General features: G+C 42.9%; 1 protein-coding gene across 1 annotated transcript; it reads left to right on the top strand.

Moving 5' to 3' along the window:
* Window positions 1-5,203: 5,203 nt before the first annotated feature.
* Window positions 5,204-11,250, top strand: LOC120017727 (PDZ domain-containing protein 7-like). Its single transcript, XM_038960677.1, has 5 exons — window positions 5,204-6,950; window positions 7,316-7,409; window positions 8,220-8,771; window positions 9,090-9,166; window positions 10,973-11,250. The coding sequence occupies exons 3-5, from the start codon at window positions 8,519-8,521 to the stop codon at window positions 11,156-11,158; spliced, it is 516 nt and encodes a 171-aa protein (XP_038816605.1). The 5' UTR covers window positions 5,204-6,950; window positions 7,316-7,409; window positions 8,220-8,518; the 3' UTR covers window positions 11,159-11,250.
* Window positions 11,251-12,844: the final 1,594 nt, after the last annotated feature.

Below are 12,844 nucleotides of genomic sequence, written 5' to 3'. Positions count from 1 at the left end.
GTCTGTGATGTTCTAGACCAAAATTTTGATCTGGATTTACAAAGTGGGAAAACTGAGCTGGCTGAAGAGATTATGGATGCGTTACGCATTTTGAAGAAAAAGCCATTTTTACAAGGTGAAAAGAGATGTGCATTTGACAAGGATACTTTCATGAAAAAACGACGCAAACGAAAGAATCCTGCAGAGATTTGCAGTAACCAGAATTTCACTACAGCATCACTTGAGTTGAAATACCGAAGACGGAAAGAAGTAACAAAAAGGAGGAGGTTGGATTTAATGAGAAAAAAAAAAGAAATGGAGATGTTATTAGCCAGGGTGTCGAAGGGAGGCGATTTGCTGGAAGTCAGACAAGTAGAACCTCATTGGGTCAAGCTAGAGAGCATCTCTGATAAGATTGACCTTGCACTTTGTGCTGATGAAACGAAGCAAAATGTTACCAACTTAGACCATTCAAATGTGACGTTTAACACCAAAGAACTGGTGAAAGACTGCTACCCACTCTGTCATGAAATAGGTCTGGGCCTTGATGTTGCATCCAAACCTGCATTCACTCACTGTGGTTATTTTGAAGCTCAAATCAACCCAACTTCACAGGTGTTTAGCGTAAACCAAACCCAGACCAATATTGAATTGCCATTGCCTGCTGAAAATGTTCATCTAGCAAGATATAGTACTGCCGTTCCTTCTGTGCAAACCTCACCTGCTACAGAAAGCGGATGTAATTTAGCTGTATCTACTAGATCGAGGCCTATTCTTTCTGATTACTGTGAGCCATTCAACTTTCCTTCTGATGAAGACGAAGACTACAATGCCGATAGAAGACGAAGACTGCAATGCCAAAAAGCGGTAGAGGATAAATATATACGGCAGTGGCGTGTCAGTTACTCAAAACATAACCCAAGAGATTGTGGAAAGTATTGGAAAGCTCCATACACGAAGTGCAAGGAAATTGGTGTAGATTTCAATGTTGAATCTGGAGTGAAACAGAAACTTGATCGTCATTTACTGACAAATGGTGTAATGGTTGAGGTGTCTGAATATGCTAAAGCGATTAAAAGCGCTGAACAGCGTGTTATCTATGATATTCTAGAATACAACTTTGATCTTGGTGTTTGTAATGAAGTACAATATACTTTTTCCGCCCGGACTATGGCAAGACTAAAAGACATGAAAAAGAATTACAAGAAGATACAACCTGGGTGGTTAGCAGAAGTGTTTGAACTTCCTGATCCAAAGACAATGAAAGCAAGTAACTACTCTCGTCAATGGGCAAGGTCCAATTTGCATGACAGCGTCTCAGAAAATCGTACACCCTTTGACATCTGCATAAAGGAGGAGCCTGTTGTGGACCTGATATCTCCTCCGCATGTGAAGACTGAAAGCCTCTTTACTGAGACAGTTTTAACACGGTGTGCGGATGAGACCGCACTCTTTGGTCCTGAAAATGGACCTCATGAAATATGCACAAAGGATGAGGCTGATCTGGATGTGATCTATCCTCAACATGTCCAGACAGAAAGCGTCTTCACTCAGAAAGACATAACAATGGAGGAATCCTTAATGATGCCCACAATAGAAGAAGCATTGGAGTACCTCTACCCCCTCTGTAAGGAAAAAGGACTTGACCTGGATGTGAAATCTAAATGTGTGAAAAAGGAGAAACTTGACTTGCATCTATTGACCAGAGATGTAATGTTTGAAGTGGCTGATTTTGCTTCAGACGTGTGTGGAAATTACAGGCAGATTGTCTGTGATGTTCTAGACCAAAATTTTGATCTGGATTTACAAAGTGGGAAAACTGAGCTGGCTGAAGAGATTATGGATGCGTTACGCATTTTGAAGAAAAAGCCATTTTTACGAGGTGAAAAGAGATGTGCATTTGACAAGGATACTTTCATGAAAAAACGACGCAAACGAAAGAATCCTGCAGAGATTTGCAGTAACCAGAATTTCACTACATTATCACTTGAGCTGAAATACCGAAGACGGAAAGAAGTAACAAAAAGGAGGAGGTTGGATTTAATGAGAAAAAAAAAAGAAATGGAGATGTTATTAGCCAGGGTGTCGAAGGGAGGCGATTTGCTGGAAGTCAGACAAGTAGAACCTCATTGGGTCAAGCTAGAGAGCATCTCTGATAAGATTGACCTTGCACTTTGTGCTGATGAAACGAAGCAAAATGTTACCAACTTAGACCATTCAAATGTGACGTTTAACACCAAAGAACTGGTGAAAGACTGCTACCCACTCTGTCATGAAATAGGTCTGGGCCTTGATGTTGCATCCAAACCTGCATTCACTCACTGTGGTTATTTTGAAGCTCAAATCAACCCAACTTCACAGGTGTTTAGCGTAAACCAAACCCAGACCAATATTGAATTGCCATTGCCTGCTGAAAATGTTCATCTAGCAAGATATAGTACTGCCGTTCCTTCTGTGCAAACCTCACCTGCTACAGAAAGCGGATGTAATTTAGCTGTATCTACTAGATCGAGGCCTATTCTTTCTGATTACTGTGAGCCATTCAACTTTCCTTCTGATGAAGACGAAGACTACAATGCCGATAGAAGACGACGAAGACTGCAATGCCAAAAAGCGGTAGAGGATAAATATATACGGCAGTGGCGTGTCAGTTACTCAAAACATAACCCAAGAGATTGTGGAAAGTATTGGAAAGCTCCATACAAGAAGTGCAAGGAAATTGGTGTAGATTTCAATGTTGGATCTGGAGCGAAACAGAAACTTGATCGTCATTTACTGACAAATGGTGTAATGGTTGAGGTGTCTGAATATGCTAAAGAGATTAAAAGAGCTCAACAGCATGTTATCTATGATATTCTAGAATACAACTTTGATCTTGGTGTTTGTAATGAAGTACAATATACTTTTTCCTCCCGGACTATGGCAAGACTAAAAGGCATGAAAAATAATTACAAGAAGATACAACCTGGGTGGTTAGCAGAAGTGTTTGAACTTCCTGATCCAAAGACAATGAAAGCAAGTAACTACTCTCTTACATGGGCAAGGTGCAATTTGCATAACAGCGTCTCAGAAAATTGTACACTCGTTGACATCTGCATAAAGGAGGAGCCTGTTGTGGACCTGATATCTCCGCATGTGAAGACTGAAAGCCTCTTTACTGAGACAGTTTTAACACGGTGTGCGGATGAGACTGCACTCTTTGGTCCTGGAAATGGACCTCATGAAATATGCGCAAAGGATGAGGCTGATCTGGATGTGATCTATCCTCAACATGTCCAGACAGAAAGCATCTTCACTCAGAAAGACATAACAATGGAGGAATCCTTAATGATGCCCACATTAGAAGAAGCATTGGAGTACCTCTACCCTCTCTGTAAGGAAAAAGGACTTGACCTGGATGTGAAATCTAAATGTGTGAAAAAGGAGAAACTTGACTTGCATCTATTGACCAGAGATGTCATGTTTGAAGTGGCTGATTTTGCTTCAGACGTGTGTGGAAATTACAGGCAGATTGTCTGTGATGTTCTAGACCAAAATTTTGATCTGGATTTACAAAGTGGGAAAACTGAGCTGGCTCAAGAGATTATGGATGGGTTAGGAGTAGTTTGGATGAGAAAGACACATTTACATGGTCGAAAGAGATGTGAATTTTACAAGGATCCTTTCATGAAAAAACGTCGCAAACAAAAGAATTCTGCAGAGTTTTCCAATCACCAGAAGGCCACTACAGTAACACTTGAGCCGAAATACCAAAGACTGAAAGAAGTAACAAAAAGGAGGAGGTTGGCTTTAATGAAGAAAAAAATAAGAAATGGACATGTTATTAGCCAGGGTGTCGAAGGGAGGCAATTTGCTGGAAGTCAGACAAGTAGAACCTCATTGGGTCAAGCTAGAGAGCATCTCTGATAAGGTTGACCTTGCACTTTGTGCTGATGAAACGAATCAAAATGTTACCAACTTAGATATGTGAAGTTTAACACACAAATGGGTGTAAGAGTGCTACCCGATCTCTCATGAAATAGGTCTGGACATTGATGTTGCATCCTAACCTGCAAAAACGAAACTGGAATTGAATTTACTGACTAACAGTGTCGTTATCGAGGTTCATACATACTTGCGTAAGAATCGTTGAGGTAAGATTGGAAAAGATGGGTGGATATTTTGTTTGCTCTCTGATATTCTAGAATACAATTTTGATCGTAGTTTGCAAAATCAGAGACGTTATCAAGCTCAATTATGGATTTAGAGTAAAGTGACGGTTCGAAAACACAAACCTGAGCTCTTGGGAAAGGGTAAAATGTCGAAAGAAGTGTTCATAATACCTAATGTTTATTTAAAGCCATGCAACAACAAAAAAAAACAGTGCTTTCAGATAATTTACCTAAAGGAATGTCAAAGAAATCTCAGGGAAAACCATGGAACAAGATGCAAGACTGGTATATCCTAATCATGGCAAACACTATCGCCACGAAGAGCATTTAATCAAAGATTGTTCATGGCATGGCTCAACGCCAATTGATATTCTGACAGGAAATGTATTCAGCCTCCCAGAATTGTCACTACGCATTGCAGAAAAGGGTTCTTTTGAAAGTCAAGTCAACCCAACTTCAGATATTTAGCCAAACACCAACTGAACGACAAGATCAGGCCAACAATCTCCCAAAACATGGTACTGCCATACCTTTTGTTCTATCCTCATCTGCTACAGCAATCGGCTGCAATGTAGAACTACCTACTAGTCCTCCTCTTCCAGCCAATTGTGAATCATTTGAACTTTCCCTCTGAAGTCTTGAATGTCAAAACTGTAGAGGATGAATATAAACTCAGCAGAAAAAGAAATGTCCTCTCACTGTCAACTGCATTTATTTTCAGCAAACTTAACGTGTAAATATTTGTATGAACATGATTCAACAACTGAGACATAAACTGAACAAGTTCCACAGACATCTGACTAACCGTAATGGAATAATGTGTCCCTGAACAAGGGGGGTCAAAATCAAAAGTAACAGTCAGTATCTGGTGTGGCCACCAGCTGCATTAAGTACTGCAGTAAATCTCCTCATGGACTGCACCAGATTTACCAGTTCTTGCTGTGCGATACCCCACTCTTCCACCAAGGCACCTGCAAGTTTCCAGACATTTCTGAGGGGATTGGCCCTAACCCTTATCCTCCGATCCAACAGTTCCCAGACGTGCTCAATGGGATTGAGATCCGGGCTCTTTGCTGGCCATGGCAGAACACTGACATTCATGTCTTGCAGGAAATCACGCACAGAATGAGCAGTATGGCTGGTGGCATTGTCATGCTGGAGGGTTAATACAACTTTGATCTTCTTTTGCAAAATGAGTAACGATATGACTTTAAAAATGGCCAGAAGCAAGATGCATTACAAGAGAAGAAAACCTGGGTGGTTAACAGAAGTGTTTGAACTTCCTGATCCAAAGACAATGAAAGCAGGACAATACTCCCTTAAAACAATATTGGCATACAGTGCCTTCGGAAAGTTTTCAGACCCCTTGACTTTTTACACATTTTGTTACGTTACAGCCATATTGTAACATTTATTAAATTAAACAATGTCCTTAGCAATCTGCGTTCAAAAGTGCTACCCACGCTGCAAGGAAATAGGCCTGGACCTCGACATTGCATCCAAACCTGCAAAAAACAAAACTTACATTTCAGTTACTGGTAATGGTGTAAATATTTACTAATAGGATGTAAAAAGGCTAAAGGATATGCGTCTTCTCTCTCTGATAGCCTAGAATACATTTTTGATCTTAAAGTGGAACTGACAGCGTTTTAGCAATATGTAATCTTAGATCTGTTCATATACATCCCAGGAAGATTATATATATTTTTATTTACCGTTTTCAGACACGTGATCACTTTTAGATATGGTCGTTTTTATAAATTCATTGAATGTTTGAGAATGAAGTATAGTAAGGCATTTGTGAAAATTCTATAAGAATATAGTCAGAGGTGTCCACATACTTTTGGGATTTGTGTTAACGGTTAAATCTTTAAATAGTGGATTTTGCAGATTCCCTTGGCCTCCTGTTGGTTCACTTTTGTTCTTGCTGTGAAGACTGATTTATTTCTAGACGTATTTTTTCTTCCCCATTAAACGACATGTTCATTGACTAGCCTAACTTTTCTACCTTTCAAAGCCTCTGTAGATGAACCTCCTGATCTTTTTTGATGTGAAAAATCCTATGGATAATCTTTTTCTTTTTGCAAGTTTGTTTTTCAGCCATTTTTGGAGTGACTTATCAGTGGGCTATTTCTATTTCATAAAAAAAAAAAATTGAGGAGAGATTAAGAAAGACACTGCATCAAGACTTGCTTTGCAGTTACCCATACTTTTCTATTCTAAGGTCAACTATGAAGTGAAAGTATTTTTATTTTTAAGGACACTTTCATTGACATTCTCAGGTGTTCCTCTGACACCTGTGGCATTACAAGGTATGCAAGTAAATGTGTGACTGAGATGCACATTGCAGCTTTTTCTACTGCTTGCCATTCAAACTTTAAAACTTGCAAACCGGTCTATCCGGGATCCTTGAGACATCGCTACCGCATTGTTTTGAAACACCATGGAAACACTAAGAATGTACAGCAACTTTTTTTTAATGTCTACTTGGCATTTTCTTTGTTGGACTTTTTGTCACCTTTTTTAGACAAATGAATGGATTGTCTTTGTTTATATTTTAATGAATAAATATCTACTTTTTTTTTGTCATTTAGACACTTATCCAAGTGCTTACAGGTTCGTGGATGTTTTTGTGATATACATTTTTCTGAGCAGATGTTAGTTTCAGCCATTTTTGGAGGCTGATTTATTTTATTTTTTTCCTTTTTTTTCTTGGGAGGATTAACACACTTTTTTGAAAGTCTTCATACTTCTCCCATTTGTGGACTGCCTAAAAGGAGTTTCTTTCTGGCATACTTTGGAGTGTCTTTGGAACAAAGGGTATGTAGCCTTTATGCTGCATTTTTGTTAATGAAATGTTAACTGTTAATTAGCTTATTCAAGACTTTTGCTATTTCAGTTATCATCTTGTGTTATCATGTAGTGTTGTAAATGTATATTTCTTAATTTCCACTCTTGAATGTATTTTGTAATCACTTGGGCCCTCCCTTGAAGCGACCACTATCCCCCAACCCCTAGGATTAGAAAGTATTTGATATGTTAAGGCCATATGGTAATAGCTCCAGCATGCCTTCTGATGGTCTTTCAGCATTTTAGCCATATTCTTTTCCTATCTAAGTGTAAGGGTTAGTAGTGTTTGCTGGATCCTGCCCTGTTCTGGTAACTGAATACACATTTCTTCCCAGGTGCTGCGTCTCTGTGTCAACCGGCTGAGCATGCGCCCCAAAAGCAGAATGGTCTTTCCGTCCTTTCTGCCATGTTTGACAGAACTCTTCAGAAGTGAGTAGCCTACCTCAAAGCCCTGAAGGGGTGTTATAGTCAGAGAATCAACTGGCAGCTTTAAAAAAAAAAAAAAAAAAAAAAACTTTTTTAAATTTTTATTTCATCTTAATTTAACCAGGTAGGCCAGTTGAGAACAAGTTCTCATTTACCACTGCGACCTGGCGAAGATAAAGCAAAGCAGTGCGAGAGTTAAACATAGACAAAAGTACAGTCAATAACACAAAATAAAAGAAATTGAAAAATCTATGTACAGTGTGTGCAAATGTAGAAGAGTAGGGAGGTAGGCAATAAATAGGCCCTACAGGCGAAAATATTTACAATTTAGCGTTAATACTGGAGTGATAGATGTGCAGATGATGATGTGCAAGTAGAGATACTGGGGTGCAAGAGGGTAAGTAATAACATGGAGATGAGGTAGTCGGGTGTGCTATTTACAGATTGGCTGTGTACAGGTAGTTCTTCTTGGTGTTTTTCAGAGTCAGTAGAATGGTGTCTTCAGTGTTCTAAGTTTTTATAACTGTGACCTTAATTGCCTACTATTACTCATGTTACTGAGTAGGTGGGTGTGATGGCTTCCGATAGAGACTTGCTGATGGTTCCTGGGGTGAATGGACTCCATTTTGTGTTGACTGACACAAGAGAACTCCCACGCAATGTCACTGTCAAACACAGAGGGTTGACCAGGGCTGGGAGGGTGTAAAACTATAGTACAATACTGTTGGTCTACTGGGGTTAAAGGACTGAGTCTGTGTCTGTCTTTGCGTGTGTCTGCTAATATGTATGATGTCATGTATATCTTCTCTCCAGACTACCATGGTGGTTTCCAGCTTCAGCCAGCCCAGGACTTTAAGATAGACCGTCTGTCTGGCCTCTCTTAGGTCTCCTGCAACAAACACCACACCTTCCGCTCATGATCCCCCTCACCGCTCAAATGGCTCCTCGCCAAGTCCCCACACACCACCCTACGCCAACGCCAACCGATCTACTCCCCACGTAGTGAGAATGGTACGCCCCGGCTCTATGATTAGACCTCATTGCTGTCGGAAGATACCACTCCAGAGCGGGGGTGGTCGCCTGTGAGGAATGGACACAGCGGGAGGGGCAAAATGAACCAATGGGAGTGCAGTGCTGAGAGGGGAGGTAGGAACACTCAACCCCTCCCCCCGAGCCCCCTCCGCAGGACTGAACCCTCTCGACAGGGAGGGAGAGGGGGGACTGGGACAGACAGGGAAGGGGAAACAAGTGAACAGATATTCGCCAGGACAGTTGCAGAATGGCCACCATGGAAACATACCACCTGTACTAGTTCAGGACATGAGATCGCCACGTTGACCATCTTTAAGACGAAACAGTCTCTGGGTGAGTATGCCCATCAGTCAGCCGCCCACTAATCAGTAGCCTAGTACCCGGCCCCACCAGTAGAGGTCAGTGCATCACCTGCTTATTGTTATTAATGGCCCAGTCTGAAAAATACCCTTAGTAAGGCTATTTACTGTGTCTCTTTAGTCTACAGCAACAGTTGGTCATCTTCCCCTGTAGATGCAGGATTTCAATCTTGCCAAAGCAGTAACACAACTGATTCAACTTAGTCTTGTACTAAAGACTATGATTTTTAGTTGATTGGCAAAAGCCTACACCTACACTGGCACTCTGTGGAGATATTCCGTGTCTCTACAGGTATCAGTATCTCAGGTGGGATGGAGAATGAGATGATGTTTCCAGGAGGAGCTGCCTCTACCAGTGACGCTCTGATGGTAAGCTTATTTAGGAGATCACTGTAATATTCCGGCAGCTCATGCTTTAATCCAAGCTGAGCCATATAATACAAGGTGATGTGTTTAGCGATATGTATTGGTCTGTGACGTTTGTAAACAACAGTCAAGTTTGGCCTGGGCTCAGAACTCTGAGTCTACAATACCTGAATGAAAAGGCTTTGCTAGTGTGTGTGCCTGTGTTGGTGTGTCAGGCTTTTGTCTGACTGACAGTCTTATGAGTGGTAGAATGAGAGCGAAGTGGTGGAGAGAGGAAACTATTTTAAGACACCCGCATGCTTCCCATCCAGAACAGTTTGCGTATACTCTACATGACCAAAAGTATGTGGACACCAGCTCGTCAAACATCTCATTCCAAAATCATGGGCATATGGCGTTGGTTCCCCCTATTGCTGCTATAGCAGCCTCTACTCTTCTGGGAAGAATTTCCACTTGGTGTTGGAACACTGCTGCGGGTACTTTATTTAAATATTTTTTACCTTTTATTTAACTAGGCAAGTCATATTTACAATGACGGCCTACCCTGGCCAAACCCTAACCCAGACGACGCTGGGCCAATTGTGCGCCGCCCTATGGGGCTCCCAATCACGGCCGGTTGTGATACAGCCTGGAATCGAACCAGGGTCTGTTGTGACGCCTCAGGCACTTATATGTAGTGCCTTAGACCGCTGTGCCGCTCGGGATTGTTCAATAACTTGCTTCCATTCAGCCACGAGCATTCGTGAGTTTGGGCACTAATGCTCGCAGTCGGCGTTCCAATTCATCCCAAAGGTGTTCATGGGGTTGAGGTCAGGGCCCTGTGCAGGCCAGTCAAGTTCTGGCCTAGAGATACTAGGTCACAGCTCTGTAACCTGAGAGATACTAGGTCACAGCTCTCTAACCTGAGAGATACTAGGTCACAGCTCTGTAACCTGAGAGATACTAGGTCACAGCTCTCTAACCTGAGAGATACTAGGTCACAGCTTCATTTATTGGTCACGTACAGTAGAGTTTTGCAGATGTTATCGCAGGTGCAGCAAAATGCTTATGTTTCTAGCTCCAACAGTGCAGCAATATCGTGTGTGTGTGTGTGTGTGTGTGTGTTGCTGCCGTGAACCTGGTGACAGCACTTCCCAGGTCCGATTAGTGTCATACACTCTGGGGATCTGGTGTCGGCTAAGCCTTTCAGTTTCTAAGAACTTCCCCTTAGAATCCCCCTTTCACACACACATACATACGCATGCGACAGAGACCTTTGAGAAGGAGGGGAAGGACAAGGAGGGAGAGAAATGGTTGGGAGAGAGAGGGAAACAGAGACATGGTTGGTTTGCTCTACTCTGACACCCCCCCCCCCCCTCCCTCCCTATCTCCTGTTTCTTAACTCAGCCTCACACCTCGCTAGCGTAGTCTAATAGCCGGTCCTTATCTGGTGTGTCTGCTGGCTGTCTCCCACACAGAGACCAAGTAGACAACTACAGCAGGCTTTCCTGTCCCCCTGTTCCTGTCTGAAAACACCCTATCTTTTAGCTAGCCACCAGGTGTGTGTGTGTGTCTCTTTCTGTGTCTCTGTGTGTGTGTGTGTGTGTGTGTGTGTGTGTGTGTGTGTGTGTGTGTGTGTGTGTGTGTTTTCAACATAACCTTCTGATGAGGGTTAACCTTGAGCCTGTATGTGTGAGCGAGCGAGAGAATATGGTAATGAATGTACTGGGATGAAGGAGAGCAGTAGATGCTGAGTGGGAGCCCAGGTCACTGCACAGTAAGCATGTGTTGGCGTCTGTACCTCTAACCTGTCTTTGTGTGTGTCTCCAGGCGAGGTATGAGCTGGTTTCAGTGGACGGTGAGTCTCTGCAGCGTGTGACCCATCCGCATGCAGTGTTCAGCAACAAGGCCAATGACCCAGTGGTGTTCGTCAAGATTTTCAAGGGAACAGCTGACTTGCATCAGAGGAATCCACTGTCAGGCTTACACAAGTACTACACACAGTATTTTTATTGAACCTTTATTTAACTAGGCAAGTCAGTTACAATGACGGCCTACACCGGCCAAACCCGAATTGTGCGCCGTCCTATGGGACTCCCAATCACAAACATATCTGATGCATTCTGGATTCGAACCAGAGACTGTAGTGACGGCTCTTGCACTGAGATGTAGTGCCTTAGACCGCTGCGCCACTCGGGAGCCCAGTACTACTGGCCTGTCTACAAGGATGCTCTGAGGTGCAGTTCACCCATCCACTGGAAAAGATCTGAAATGGTGTTGAAACCAGAACACATGTCGACTTAAAGAGGAGGAGATGGCTCGCTCCAGCTAGGCTGCAATGGAAGGGTCTATTCTCAGAGGAGAGCAGCATGGGTACCTCGACACTGACCAATAAGCTTGCTTCTCCTCTAGGGCAAAAAGGATAATGGTTGTTTCCATAGCAAACAGGAAATACTGCCAAAATTAAAATGTTTTTACATTTTGTTGTAACTGCAGTCAACATGTGGGACTACTGTGCTTGCTTTGTGTATAACAATAATGTGATAAATACTATTTATCAAAGATGGACTTGATTATATGTATCCTTTTTCTTATATGAACTTACATTTTTGGAGAAAACACCCCATAGAATAAAAGGTTATCTAGCATTGTCAGCAGCTAGCTATCCATATTAGTATATGGATCATCAATGGACGGGAACTTTATTTTGTGAAAGCAGAGAACAAAAAACATGCACACGTAACCACATGCACCGTTCCAGGGAGCATCTCAGTCCATAGGGGTCCTGCCAGAGAGCGATGACTGTATCCAGCGTTATGAGATTTATAGTCCAGATTAAGCCTCTGTATTATGTCAAAAGTCATCGTTGTAGTTTAAAAGATGTCTAGTACATTGGTACAAAATTCAGCTCTGTTTAAAGTAGTGTTTCTGGCCTGTTTAAAACTGTTTCTGGCCAACAGAGCCATGTTTCTGGATCAGGCTTGATGACAGGCTTGTGGACTGAGCCTGTGAAGACGTGTAGGAGTTGGAGAACCTAAATGTTAAATGCAGGATATGAGGACCAGTGGCATGGCTTAAACTAGGACTGGGGTGAGAGAGGGGCTGGATAGAGAGAAGGTAGGAGAGAGGGGCTGGGGTGAGAGAAGTTGGGGGTAGAGAGAAGGTAGGAGAGGGGCTGGGGTGAGAGAAGGTGGGAGAGAGAAGGTAGGAGAGGGGCTGGGGTGAGAGAAGGTAGAAGAGAGGGGCTGGGGTGAGAAGTTGGGGGTAGAGAGAAGGTAGGAGAGGGGCTGGGGTGAGAGAGAAGGTAGGAGAGGGGCTGGGGTGAGAGAAGTTGGGGGTAGAGAGAAGGTAGGAGAGAGGGGCTAGGACTGGGGAGAGAGAAGTTGTGGGTAGAGAGAAGGTAGGAGAGAGGGGCTGGGGTGAGAGAGAAGGTAGGAGAGAGGGGCTAGGACTGGGGTGAGAGGGTGGGAGAGGGACTGTGGGTCTGGTGCAGGGAGTGGGGCTAAGGCTGGGATAGATCCATGGAAAAGAGGGACTGCATGGGTCTGGGAAGGGCTGATTCCAGGTCAAAGGCTAAGTTTAGGTTCCTAACTCCAAAGAATCACCAGTGTAGTACATTACGCATAGTGCCTTTTACATTTATGAGACAAAGGGCCTGAGAGATGCTTACATATGACTTGCTGGAGTGTCTGGCTGGTGACA

Source organism: Salvelinus namaycush, chromosome 22 (genome assembly GCF_016432855.1).
Source record: "Salvelinus namaycush isolate Seneca chromosome 22, SaNama_1.0, whole genome shotgun sequence".
NCBI classification, from domain to species: Eukaryota; Metazoa; Chordata; class Actinopteri; order Salmoniformes; family Salmonidae; genus Salvelinus; species Salvelinus namaycush.
Note: the sequence above shows the minus strand (reverse complement) of the source record. Positions and strands in the feature narration are given on the sequence as shown.

Excerpts from the sequence above, each read along its gene's own strand:
- LOC120017727 (XM_038960677.1), top strand. The coding sequence starts at position 8,519 with ATGAACCAATGGGAGTGCAGTGCTGAGAGGGGAGGTAGGAACACTCAA. Across the intron at positions 8,772-9,089 it reads TAAGACGAAACAGTCTCTGG|GTATCAGTATCTCAGGTGGG; the intron begins GTGAGTATGCCC and ends GTGTCTCTACAG. Across the intron at positions 9,167-10,972 it reads CTACCAGTGACGCTCTGATG|GCGAGGTATGAGCTGGTTTC; the intron begins GTAAGCTTATTT and ends GTGTGTCTCCAG.